This window comes from Sphaerodactylus townsendi, linkage group LG02 (genome assembly GCF_021028975.2).
Source record: "Sphaerodactylus townsendi isolate TG3544 linkage group LG02, MPM_Stown_v2.3, whole genome shotgun sequence".
Lineage (NCBI taxonomy): Eukaryota > Metazoa > Chordata > Lepidosauria > Squamata > Sphaerodactylidae > Sphaerodactylus > Sphaerodactylus townsendi.
In genome coordinates, this window is record NC_059426.1 from 114928117 (window position 1) to 114942636 (window position 14520).

Consider the following 14520-nt stretch of genomic DNA (forward strand, 5'->3'; position numbering starts at 1 on the left):
ACAATCGGCCAGCGCCTCCACGGCGAGGCCAAGGAAGGCCACCCGGGGTGCCGCCGCTGCTCTGTCCCGCTGACGCATCGACGTCGGTAGGCCTCCTCAGCCCGAGGCTAAGGAAGAGCCACCTGGGGATTGCCGCTTCGCTTCTGCTCTGTCCCACCCCCCAGGACAATCAGCGCCAGCTCTCCTCGCCCGAGAGGCCAAGGAAGGCCATCCGGGGGGTGCCGCTGCACGCGGGGGCTCTTGTCCCGCCCCCAAGCGACGATCAGCCTGCCTCTCCTGAGGCCGAGGCCACACAGGGTGTCGCCGCTGCCTCTGCCACGGGGTAGTCTTATATGGCGAGTATGTGCCGAAATCTATACTTTAACTGGAAAAGTGGGGGGGTCGTCTTATACCCCCAGTCGTCTTGTACGCCGGTATATACGGTACAGCTCTTTTCTGGGGTAAAACTCACAGTTCATAGAAAACTATAGGAAGACAGGCCAAGGTATACTGAAGAAAGATCAACAAGCTTGGTCAAGGAGTCTGAAGAAAATAATTGACCAATTAGAAACTCACAAAGGGCAACAGGCCAAAACACCTGACATCCAACTGGATCAGTGACAGCTGTCACTGGATGTGGTTTTGTTCAGGCAGGACTAGGCCTGCACCTTTACTGTGTTAACTGGCTAACTGCAGTCTGGTAAAAAGTCAGGGGGAGCAGAGGGGTGGATGTCGATCTTTAAAGATGATTGTTTCCTGGCTCTTAGATATGATCATCTAAGGGAGAGAAACAGCAAAGCAACTTAGCTGGATGTGATTTTTATAGTATAATTGAAGATAGCAGACAGAGTTGATCTATGATCTGATACAGACTTCAGTGTGTGGGTATGTTAAAAAAGGGAACTATGTAGACCTTTGCTTTTGTATTTTAAAGCAAGAATGCTTTATCTAGAAATATGGTGTGGAGTGCTTTGTTGTTCTGTAATCAAGAGTGTGTGTATTCTAGTACAGAATTAGTTTCCCTCTAGTACACAAAAGCTCTAAAGCAGTGGTTCTCAACCTTCCTAATGCCACGAACCTTTAATACAGTTCCTCATGTTGTGGTGACCCTCAGCCCTAACATTTATCCATTTTACAGATGGAGAACACTGATGCATAGAGTCTTAGGCGACCCCTGTGAAAGGGTTGTTCGACCCCCAAAGGGGTCGCGACCCACAGGTTGAGAACCACTGCTCTAAAGTTAAGCACACCTACTACTAATTAAGCCTAAGTGAGCTCAACTGGACTTCAGTCATCAAAATATTTAGGACTGCACTGTTAATCTCTCCCCCCTTGCCCCCATTAGACTGCCTGCGATATTTGTTGCTTTGCCTCCCTGAACCTTTTATTTGCTTTTTAACATCCAGCCAGTGAAGAATTGTGAAGACTATATTATGTTGATTGTTATTAATAATATCAATATAGTGTGGCTTTGGGTTTTTTAAAAAGATATTTTTAAATACAATATTTCAAAAGTACATTACACAAATCTGAACTCCTTTTTATGCACTCTTTTTGTTTCATTTAAGATCCTATATTTCTGAAGCATATCTGCTTGCCTTTATTGTAATGCAGTATTTGGAAACAGTAAAGTTGCAGCCCAGAAAGCCCATAAATGAGTCCAAGCTTCAAGCAAACACCGAGCAAATCCTTAATATTTACACATTTATGCTATGGCTCAGATTTTAAGAGCTGTTTTGGGCATTTGTTTCTATTCATTCCAGCTTTCCCTCTATACACTTCTTTGCTCTCTCCCCCACTGTCTAAATTTAGTATGTAACTTTTGGGGGCACGGCTTAAGTTTCTCCCCAAATTTTTATTCTACAAAATACAATGAACATTTATGGACTAGCAGTCATAGTTTGTTGTCTGCCTATAACATGGTAGGTTTCTTTACACAAATACAGAAGTAGGGAAAATGTGCATAAAAATACATCATCTGCAACTTCAATAGAAAGCTTATTTCTTTGGCTGGGACACTGGTGCTGAAGCCAGAAGGTGAATGGGGATGGGAACAGGGCCAGGAGGGATGCCCTAAAAATCTTAATTTTAAAGCAATCATAGGCTTTTTTCCTACCAGTAGCGGGGGGGGGGGATATGGGCCATTTTCTCTCCCCCATCCCACATCACCATTAAAAAATTTCCCCACATAGCCCCCCAACACTCTGCCACATTCCTTTTGGGGTATGCATACCCCAGGTTGGGAACCAAAGGTCTAATATTCTCTGAGGCACACCTTTCCCCCTATTTAAAGCACACAAAGACCTTTTCTCCCATAAAGATTTTCTAATGAGCCACCAGACTGCCTTTCTTCTTGAATGTTTTCTCCCACGTTCTTCAATGGGGTGTTCCACAAAATATTTGCTTTTTGCACAGTTTTTTTCCTGAACTCTTTGTGAAGGATGAAGTTCAACTGAAGGCTTATAAAAGAAAGTTTTTCCTGTCATTAGTGTTAGATCCTTAATTTTGTCAACCCTTGAAGAAGTCACCTAGACCACCACTAGAATCTGGAAGGTATTGATCTTCCAAATGTGGGTTTCTTCTGCTATGCTTCTCTACCTTCTTTACTCCAGAGGAAGAGAAGGCAGAAGAGACCATTTGGGGTGGGGTTATTCCTGGTTGCCTATACATCTGTCTCTTGAATGAGAGCCAACTGTAGCAGAGCAGGCAAGAATCTTCCCCCTGGAGATCCTGAGGTTGTAGGAGCCTTGAATATAACAGGGATCACACAGAGCTCCTGTCACTTCAAGCAGTCTTCTTTTTCCTAGTCAACACTGAGACTGGGCTAGGTCCGCATGCATCATGCAAATTATGAGGCTAATTTAATTACAGTTAGTTTGTGACTCTAAGATTTGGTCATTCAAATTCTGGATTTATCTTGGCAGGGGTCTCCAGCCTTTCTGAAACGTAGTACCATCCTGCTGTGCTCACTTGGGTGAATACAAGTCAATACTACCAAAAAAAAAAGTTAGTTTCATCTGGGAAGTTCTGGTCTGCTGCTTATAGTCAGTAACAAAATAACTAAGTTCTGACTGAAGAACCAAACTGAAATGATAAAATATCCTTCCATAAATTTACCCACACTCTTGCTGAATTTTACACCACTAATTCACTTTTCCAAGTACAAATCCAACATCTTAGCTACCCTTATGAACCTTCCAAAGCTTGACCAGACTTTACCATGGGGTCCACTAGTGATAATTGGCTGAGGAAGATATATTCCTGGTTGCCAATAATGATTCCATTAATGGAATTAACAGAAGAGATGTGATAAGCCACTACTGACTCTCCAGAACAGTTTGCAAGGCATCATGGAGAGATATAGCAAGAAGATAGAATCAGCAATTATGGTCCTCCCTCTTGCACAAGCTCCACAGAGTCAAACTCCACCAATTCAAGAGTATGGAAGAGTAATTCCAGATTCAACCCTCCCAAGCTGAATGCAATACTCTTTTGAAAAATCAGCTGCAAAAAAGAGAAAGGAGTCAAATTTCTTCTATTAACTCACTCCATTGATGAATGCACAGAATTCAGCCCATTGTTAACGTAAATAAAGTTTGAAATGCCTTCCAGCACAGTTAATATAAGCTAGGTACACCAGAAAGCGTATGATTTTTTTTAACCAATCTGTGTAATGAAAGAAAAGAAGAAAAGAAGTCTACTGGGCCAACAGCTAAGTTTTTACTTAGCATGCTGTTGTAACATTTTATTTGAGGACATAACTTCCTCAACTTCAAGATCAGAAATTCCTAAATGTTTTCCAATAAAGAAACAGTCAGTTACTTAGTTTGTTTTCTTCTTCTGCAAGGCAAGTAGTGTAAATGATTTTCAGAATACTTGATCAAATATTGCTTGCCTAAAAACTCTTGTCTAGATAAACAAGCTTCAGGGAACATGACATCCTTTCCATTCATACCTCACTTCATCACAGAGCAGCAAAAATCACAGGACTAAGGAGATGCAGATTACAAGGTCTAAGAAACATCCAAACCCAGAGTTAGATGAGTCTAAATGGTACCAAAATTATGGAACTCTTTCTCTTCAGGAATTTTCATCTGTGCCCTTCTGTCAGTTGGCAAAGACTTTTTTTTGGTCTATAAATGACCAATCCCCTATTTTAATTGCTATTACTGTGTTTTTACATATTTTGCTCTATGATCCTTTTGTATAATGCTCTGGTTTTATTGTTAGCCACCTTAATAACTTTTGACTGGGTAGAAAAGCAGAATATAAACTTTGTAAATAAATAAATGCCACATGCAGATATCACCTAGGAATCTTCTTTGTGCTTTATTATTCAGGAATTTAACTACATTTTAAATCAGATTTTTGCCCTTTATTTTGTTGCTTTTTATACTGCATTGGACACTGGGAGCCTCCTCTCTCAAGTCAATGTTAATAGCATCATATACCAATATTCAAAACATGTTGTCAGGGCCAGATTAAACATTTTTGGGAAAAATAAAGCCTATTTATTTTGCAGAAAGTAGTTACTATTTCCAGGTGGGCAAAAATGGGCACTCCCAACACAAGCAATGCCTTTCTGGTGCAAGTACCTTCTAGGGTGAAGATGGATGGACATGAATGGCAGTGCACTCACAGTTCCTCTTTTTCTGCAGCATGGACAAAGCAAGCAATAAATTCATTCTGTGATCTGCCTTCATCCTCTGACTGCCTTGCATTAGATAGCAAAACAGAAGGGTCCCAAATATATTTCCTACAGCATGTGAATGGGATACACAGAAGTACTAAGTGTACTTTAAGATAAACATTTCTTAATGAAGGAGTGTACAAGTCACCATGTTGGACAACTTTTCTTTTGACTTGATGAAGATCAAGTACACAGCCTGAAAAACAACACACTCCTTTAAGAACTTCAAGCATCTCTTCGACTAGAGCCACCTTGAGGTTATTCCACTATGCCAAACTATTAGAAAAAGGCAGACCTTCATGTTAAACAACAGAAAAGTAATTTATTATTGGTCTAGGGGCAGGCACTTTGAAATGTCACAGGACCGTACACTGAAGGAGAAGCAGGCTGCAGCAAAGCACAAATTGAGAAGACATATGGTGAAAAGAGCAAGTATACTTCTACTTGATGGACGACAGAGTTGTATAACAGTTATGTTGTTCTGGCCATGTTACTACCTTTCCCTCTCAAATCCCTTTTCAAGAGCAAAATAGCAGCAGCCTACTTCACAAGATACTGCGCAAGAAGACATATGCACAATGAGCACTGTCAAACATTTTGCAAATTAAAACTTCTGTATGAATAAGTACAGAGGTCGGCAGCCATTATCTTCATAGTGACATTCTTGGCATGTCAGCACATTTGGTCAAATATTGTTGACTAATCAACCAGCACGACAAACCTAATTTGTATTTATTATCTGTGTGATATTGACTGCAATGGAGGAAACCCGGCATATGAAGTCAGCATCTTTCTTAATGTGTTACTATATAAGTTATTATCCTGGAGAAGTCTGCAGGCTGATGCTCACAAGGGGTACAGTTATCCTGGAATCAATCCAGCATATCTCCTTCAACTCTAAACTGTTTTCAAATTATGAACAATTAGGGCAAGTGAAAGCCTTCCTTCATCCTACCGATGCATAGTTAAAAATGCAGCCAAACATTTCCTTGAAGCAACCCTCTTCCAAATATTTTTCTGAGCTGTCAGTATATTTCTGCTGTGCACCAATAACATGCTTCAAAATTCTTGTCTCATGAGCTATTCACAGAGCTCTTTCCACAGAAAATTCAGAAGGGGGAACAAGACTCTTTCTGCAAGTGAAATGCTGTGCCTGCCAGTGCTACCTTTTCCGCATTTCTCTGCCGAAACCATACAGTGTTTAGTGAATTTTAGGAAACCAGAGAAAAGTGGAAAAGCATACTTTCCGTTCTTCATCTCACTGAAGTTCTGAGTAATGACTCCCTCTAGCTAGGACTTTAAGTACTGTTGCCTTGAAGATAAAAAGGAGTGAAACAATAATGGTCATATCAGTAAGGAATGCTTACTTCGCTCCAAAATGCATTTTGATAAACAGCAATACAGTTCAGTGGCCAGACATGAATGCTGTGCCTCACTCCTTGTGAAGAGGCAATCCCATTATTTATAGCCCAACCACTGACAAGTTTACTCAGAAGTCTCACAGTTCAATTAGTCTTACTCTCAAGTAGGAATGGACAGGATTACAGACTTGCAACATAAAAGAGAAAACAGAAAGGCCCCATCCAAACATCTGCTGTAAGAAAACTCTGAACATATTTCACAACACAAGAGCTGTTCATGTCAACAGATCAGAAATTCAAAGGGACAGTAAACAAAACTGCCCTAGATACATAGCTTTATATATTAAAATATGAAGAGTTGTTCTTACAATGTATAAGAATTGAAATATTGTTGTACAGTCACTTTAACTCTTAAGGCATCATCTCTTATTTTCCTTTTTTAAGTAGGCCACCTCCAAGTACAGAAAACTTAAGAACTTATGAAGTGTTTCATGTTTATTTTGAAAATCTCTCTTTTTTGAAAATTCTCTCTTATCCTATTTTGAAATTTAAAAATCTAAAACAAATACTGACGGTCTCACATAGAGCAGAATACTAAACTGTATATTTTCCCATGTAATCAGTTCAATAATTGCAAATCTTAAGTAATTTTTAAAAAACTAGGAGTTCAATTTACTATTTAATACATGACGAAACTACTAACATGAAGTGCCTAGTTATTTTATTGAGGGGGGGGGAGGGTTCCTGTGCGCTATATGTTTAGTTCATACACAACAGCCTTGTGAAGTATTTTAGTATTACCTCCTCCATACTTTGGACGTCAGTCTGAAGTTGAAAGAGAAAGTAGTTCCCCTGAGGCTACCTTGTGATTTTGTACCAGTGATGAGATCTGAAGCAGAAGGTCCCCTGAACTGCGCTTCTTTCTTCCAGTCACTACACTACACCAGTTCTCTGCTTACCTCTGCATCCATCCTGTGGAGTACCAGTCTGGATAAATGACAACGAGCGTGCTTGAGGGAGCCAACATATCATACCGCTTGGTATGGGGAGTTAGAGGGAATCTAGAGATCAGTGTATGCTCCTTTATTAATACTCCCCCCCCCCATCTTCTCCATCCCACAGAGGCTCTCTACAATCCCTGAAAAGGCATTTTTTTAAGAGTCACTAGGTTGCAGTAAGCAGAGGTCCTTGATAGTGGAACAGGGAGGAATGGCAATTTCCCCCAATTCCTAGAAATGTCAAATTTCCAAAAAGGAAAAAAAAGTGCCTTCATGAGAAAAAATGGAAATTTGGGGGTTCAAATGTAGCTGGTCTACTACAGACTAACACAGCTACCCTCTTAACCTATTATACATAGGAATTATCATGAGGGTATGTAGGATTAGCCCATGGTTAAAACTTGGTTAAGAGACCATCAAGGAAGAGTAGGATTGCTTCACAAGGGAAGGCAATGGCAAACAGCTCTGCTCATCTCTTATCTTGAAAACTCCATAATGGGGTTACTGTAAGTTGGTAGCAATGTCAGCTCACTCCACCTTTATCTATTTAGATTAACATTTCCATGGTACACATGCTACCCACTCCCCAGTCAGCAGTGTATTTTCAGAGATCATAAAGGACTGCTGTAAGATAGGAAGGAAAATCCACAAACTCAGGGTAGGAGTTAATGTAAAAATAAAATACTTTAATATTTCTTTAATAGGAAACAGATAGCCAACTAACACCCATTGCACTTTTAATGCACAGCTATACCAAGTTTTTAATTTTGTTCTTTTTCATTATAGTCTTAAAAGAATACTAAGTCAAAGCATTATACAATTATCCTATAACAGCACTACAGACCTTATTAAAGCTTACTCTGCTCCCATCCCTTAGCTCTTTATCAATATACAACCTTCCCTCTCTACTTCAACATATGAATTTGTAAGTTAATATGACTCATCCACTGGCATCCCTTCAAACTGCCCTGAAACTATCAGGGGCCTTCGAAACTAGCTGAGGAATTTACTGACACATGCATTATCATGCTGACTTCAGAGAACAATTCACCAATATTAACACACACAAAAACCTACGTTACAGTCTGAATTTGCCTTCTAAGCACAACTGCTTGTTATAATACTATTCATTTGTTCAATGAAATATCTTATTGTCTTTTAGGAGCTTGACAATGTGACAGGAGAACAAATTAAATCTGTGGCCTCTTTTAAGTTTTGGAACAAATGCTATCCAACTCCTGCTGGTTCTTTCCTTGGAACCAATGCAGTTCATGATGATGAACTGAAGAACAAAGCAGATGAAACAGAGGAGAGCAACTAATGCTGTAGACATTATTACTTATTTTATTTATAATCCACCTTGCTTGTTGAGCTGCAAGGCAGATTACAGGATATAAATCAGTACCAATCAGACACTTTTAGACAACCACTGAGCACTGCATCAGGAGTAGGGTTACAGAATTGGAAAACAATGTGATCAACAAATTAAGACAAAGTATAGTAGAAACAATAAGATATGGTATAATACAATGCATTAAAAACTGGTGATACCTACAATCAAAATTGCAATGCACTACAAATCCTAATCAATTCCAGAGATGCCCTCCTCCTCCTCCTCCTCCTCCTCCTCCATCTTCATCATCATCATCATCATCATCATCATCATCATCATCATCATCATCATCATCATCTCTATTTCCCAAGTATGGCTCCCATCTGCACATATCTAAATCTGAAGATTAGGGCCACACTGACTCTAAACCGATGTTTCTGCAAACTTGGGGGGCCTTCCCGGGCTTGCAGAAAAATCTGAAGTTTTAAATACATGGTGGGGGGGGGGGATTCACCCCAAAATAAATGAACACTCTCTGCACAAGCACAGAGAATGCTTCTACTTTCAGCATGGTCATGGGTAGCAGCAGAAGAGTATGGGAGACTGAAAGCAAGCACAGGAACTGCAGCTGGCCCAGCGAGGAAGAGTGTGTGGGGAGGGGGAGAATGGGATTCCGCAACAAGTCTTCTAGATCCACATTTGTATATTGTAATAGCAAAGTTAGCAAAATCTGAGGATATTTAAATCTGGAGACTGGAATTGTGAAGGGCCAGGGTGGGTCTTTCAACAAATCTGAAAAGCCCCCCAGAGTTGCACAAAAAATTAAATAACAAAAGCAAAAACATGTGGGTTTATAAAACCCCGAAATCCCAAAAGGACTGCCTGCAGTTTTAAGAAATGGATGCCTCCAGCGGTTGTTGCTAGGTAAGCACAACAACATGCTTAGTCAGTAAAAGGCAGGGAAAAGGGATAAGGCAGTGGTGGCGAACCGTTGGCACTCCAGATGTTATGGACTACAATTCCCATCAGCCCCTTCCAGCATGGCCAATTGGCCATGTTGGAAGGGGCTGATGGGAATTGTAGTCCATAACATCTGGAGTGCCAAAGGTTCGCCACCACGGGGATAAGGCTTTTTTCAGGACTGTTTTGATCTTTGAGGGAGGAGGCATATGAGCAACTTGATACTTCATGACTTAAATGACTCGCATAGGTCTGGCTGCTTACAAATACTATACAGGGTCTGCCCCATCAAGGCAAGTGTGGTGGAGTACTACTGTTTCGTACCAGGATGCTGAATTCCCATTCTGACCTGTAAACTCACTGAGTGACCTTGGGCTCATTACACATTTCAGTCTACCTAACAGAGGCAGGACCAAAACTGATCATTAAGAGCCCCTGGATGCCTCCTGGGGGATTGACTGAAGGACTACTAAAGTCATGCAAAAGGCAGGAGGAGTGGTATCCAGCCAGCCAGAGGAGACTCAGCCACAACCCCACACGAGAGGTGAGACGGGAGAGGTGATGGCACCTGGCTCAGCATACACAAAGTAAGACAGGCACTTGTGCCCAAACCATCTGAAACCCAAAAAAGGTGAGGGAGATGGCAGCACCCAGCACAACCAAGCCCTGAACAAGATGGGAGAGATGGCATCCAGCCAGTCAGGGGAGATAGATCCTGACTCACCAGAGCTATGCATGAGAAGATTCATTCAAGACAAGGCTGATACCCAGTTGAATCAGCATGAGGTAAGGAAAGGCAGATTGCAGCATCCAGCCAAACCCTGAGCAAGGCAAAGCAGACAGCAGTGCCCAGCCTGACCAAGTTCCACATGAGGCAAGGCAGATGGTGATGCCTGGCCTCGCATGTGTAAGGTGAGGCAGGGCTGAGGGCAGTGCCCAGATGAGGCCCACACAAGGGCAGCAGAGGGAAATCCTGGCCAAGCCCCACATGTGTTCTGGGAAGCATTGCTCAATCTGCACAAGAAAAGGGAAGCAACTTCTAAACAGTGATTAATGGGAGAACTGGATTCAGAATATAGTGACCATGACTCAATAGAACAATCCTAAGCAGGTCTACTCAGAATTCTACTCTGTTTTATTCAATGGTACTTACTCCCAGGAAAGTGTTCTTAGAATTTCACAGGTTTTTTTTCAATGGATTCTTGAAGCAGAAAATGTAAACATAATTTTTCTTTAAATAATGCAAGTTACAATTCATTTCCAGCAGCCATGAAGCTTAATATTATTTCAGAAATACAGTGGGTTTATGTTGTCAACATACTATCCCATATTCTATTACTCTACACTAAGTGTAAACCGCCCTGAGCCCTTTGGGGGTAGGGCGGTCTAATAAATCGAATTAATATTAATAACAACAACAACAACTACTACTACTACTACTACTACTACTACTACTACTACTACTACTACTACAATAATATGCAAAATTGAAAGTATGTTTGGTAAGAGGGCATCAAAACCTGGAAATGCTATCAGCTAACCAAGGACCATTTCAGTGAATTGAAAGAAACAGTTCTGGAGGTGGCATCCGGGCTTTGCCATGTAATGAATTTCTGGATACACACACTGGAAAGAATTGATGCTCACAAGGTATGAAGATCCCACATAATCAAGTAGACAGGGCAGGAAAAAAAGACAGTGGATCATTCCACTACTTCTTTCCATGGTATGCATTGATCCAACCTCATACACAGAACTTCTACATATCCACAACCTTGATATAATAACCATGAACAAATTGTACAGTGTGTACAAAAGAAAGTTGGTAGCTTTATCTTGGATTCCAATTAATGATGAAATACCCCTATTTCTTTTTTTTAAAAAACACTTTCCTGGAATACGGATGGGTGCCACAGAGATTACTGTAATTTCCCTGTATGCTGTAGTCCACTTCTCCATATGAGAATTTGCTGGTAACAAAATGCAGAAAGGAGTCCTCTAAAAGTCCCTTTCAGTACTTTCAAATATGTAGTACCCAAGCTGCAGCTTTCAGAAAGCTAATCCATAAAAAAATTCCTTGCAAGTATATTAAAAAAACCTTTAACATAGAAGTTCTAACCGTCCCCTCTCTTGCAGAACTATAATTAAACTTTAAGGGAACTTACAACAGAAAGGAATGTATTTTTTTAACATCTAGCCAAATGGTGTTCTTGAGGTACACTGTTTTCCATCAGATTTATAAGCCCTTCCATGTACTCCAGATAAACAGAGGGTGTGCAATGGTAGTGGGAAGAGATAACCCTACATGGTCTTTTGGTTGGTGGTAATTGTGAATATGGACCTGTGCATTCAGCAGAATAAATACTATTGTACTATAGAATCAGAAGAGGTAATGAGATAAGCCATTCATCTAATCCAGCAGTACATTTCCAAATATCTGGCAATCTAATTTAAAAGGCTACGAGAACTGACAAGCAGGGTATGAAGACAAGAATCCTGTTCTGTTTACTGGTATTCAGGAATGTTACCAGAATATGAAGATTCCATTTGCTATCAAGTTGAATAGGCTTATATTCCATGACTTTCTCTGTTCCCTTTTAAAGGGATTTAAGAAATGCATTCCATAAGCTAATTACACAATTAAAATACTTTCTTTTTACAAGCCATGTTGATGCTTCTTGTTTCATGTGCTTAACAATTCTAGCCTTATTAATGCTTCTCATGAACTTGTATGGGACATGTCACAGCAATTTCCTGTCTGATCCTTCAATAAACAAGTCACATTAGCTCTTCAATGATTTCTCATGGTGATGCTATCTGGTGGTAGGCTGCAGTACTGCAGTCAAAGCTCTTCTCGCAACCTGAGCTGATTTCTGACAGAAGTTGGTTTCAGGAAACCAGCTCAAAGTTGACTCAGCCTTCCATCTTTCCGAGTTCAATAAAATGAGCATCCAGCTTGCTGGGGGTAAAGTGTAGACGACAAGGGAAGACAATGGTAAACCACCCCCTAAACATAGACATAACCCCATGGCTCGGTAATGAATTGGTGATTGCACAGGGGACTATCTTTACCTAAAATTTCACGTTCTCTTACCCCTAGGTAATGCTGCTCTTCAGACACATTCCCACTTACCGCTCCCACTTACTACTGGAGGAATTGAAATGTATTTAATGTACAGTCGAAGGCTTTCATAGCCAAACTCAGCTGGTTGTTGTGGACTTTCCAGGCTGTCTGGCTGTGGTCTCGTAGATCTTGTTCCTAACATTTTGCCTGCATCTGTGGCTGGCATCTTCAGAGGTGTATCACAGAGAGAAGTGCACACTTCTCTTTGTGATACACCTCTGAAGATGCCAGCCACAGATGGCAGGCAAAACGTTAGGAACAAGATCTACCAAACCACGGCAACGCAGCCCAGAGAGCCCACAACAACCAGTAAAATGTATTTGTCCACAACAAAACACAGACTTACAACTACTTGGGGAGCATTCTCCAAACTAGTGGTCATGAAACACTCTTATTGTTCTTCAGAATAGTAGTTTTTTGAAGGCCTTATGAATTCAATATAAGGCTACCAAACAAAATTCATTACTTCAACAACAAAGTTTCTCAAATCCAGTTCCAGTGAGCAAAGGAAGCTACTCATTTGTTTACTTTAAAAAGCACTACCACCACACGGTTAAACATTTTGAAACTGAGGACAGTTTCAAAAGCAGTTTATATGGGGGAAGGGGGTCAGATCACATCAAGGTAAAAAATCTATTGGTCCTGCTCAAGTCTCTTTCATGAGCCCAAACATTTATTTGGATTCCAGTCTATATACTTAGAATTTTGCAGAAACTGAGAGATACTGGGCAAAATCACATTTCTTCATGGTTTAAAGTAATTATACATAATGCCGTTAAGAATCTTGAATATTCATGGCCTGTAATATATTATTTGTTGCATCATTCATATCCTTTGCAAATTGCAAAAGACATGCAGCTCACAAACAAAATGTGAGGGGAGTTTAAATATTAGTGACTGATTAACTGTCTAAATCATCAGAATTTAAATTTTCAAAAGAACCAAGACATATTTGCTGCTCAAGATTAAAATGAATAATTTCACACAAGCATATTCGAAGAGTTTTGGATCTACATGAAACCCTTGGGACAGATTATACTCCATTCTTACTGTGCAATTAAGGTATTTTTACAAAGGAAATCGTTCTAACACCACATTTTTCAATGCCATGTAGCATTAAACTGCACTTAATCTAGAATCAATACTTATTTTTGTTTTGCTAAATTCGATCCAAAGTGTTTGGCTGCCCACACTTATTTTCACACATGAAGAAATTCAGCAGTTCTTTTGATAGCAGGGCACGGGCAGCAGGGAGACATATCTTTAGAACATGGTGTTAAAAATATACCAGTTTCCCTACCTGTTTCTCACTCAAAGCTGTGATTTTGGCTTGAAGTTCATGAAGCTGCTTCTTTAAATCAGCATTCTGATTAGAAATAAATACAAGTTTTGTTAATAGACTGTAGTAAGATTTTAAACAAAGCATACTATAAATAACAAAAGATCTTCTAATAACACGCCCATCAGATGGATTAATCAGCTGGACAGTGAAGCATATTGTAGCCATCCCGCCCTCAATTTCGTGGTTCTTTTCAATGCTTAAAGATACTGCCAGAAGTTGGTGGAGAAGACATGCTATGTTATTCACTAGAAAGATTTAACTAACAAACATTCAAAGTGCTTTATAACATATTGAGAGCAAGTGCTTTCTAATCTGATAGACTGTGCTAAAGAAAAGTGAAATTATTCCAAGAGATACATTTAATATAAAAGCTTTCAATCTCAGACAAGGGCTACCCTGCCTCCAAGGGCTGTTGGCTTTCCCCCTAAATGTTAATGAGTACATATTATAGGCACATCTCATTCCTTCCTGGTACCTCAGTGTTTGTATCTCCCACGTATTTGAGGTGAAGGAGGGGAATATGAACTTCAAATGTTATCGTTCTAGGAAGCACATAGTGTTTTTAATATATACTCAGAAAAGTGAACACAAATTAATATACTTTCATAATCATACAAAACACATATCTGGACCATTCATTTCTTCTCAGATATTAAAATTTTTAAAAGCTACTGATTGCTACAGTCCTCTTTATGGTACATTATACATGGGAGTTCCCTAGAAGTTAATGTGC

The 14520-nt window shown here is 40.1% G+C and overlaps 1 protein-coding gene across 9 annotated transcripts in view; it reads right to left on the reverse strand.

The window, feature by feature from the left end:
* Nucleotides 1–14520, reverse strand: part of PHF21A (PHD finger protein 21A) — a 194807-nt gene that overhangs the window by 101181 nt on the left and 79106 nt on the right. For all 9 annotated transcript variants that reach the window (XM_048483804.1, XM_048483803.1, XM_048483808.1 and 6 more), the window contains exon 5: nucleotides 13746–13811. In XM_048483804.1, the coding sequence (XP_048339761.1) occupies nucleotides 13746–13811 (66 nt within the window). The remainder of the gene's footprint in view (nucleotides 1–13745; nucleotides 13812–14520) is intronic.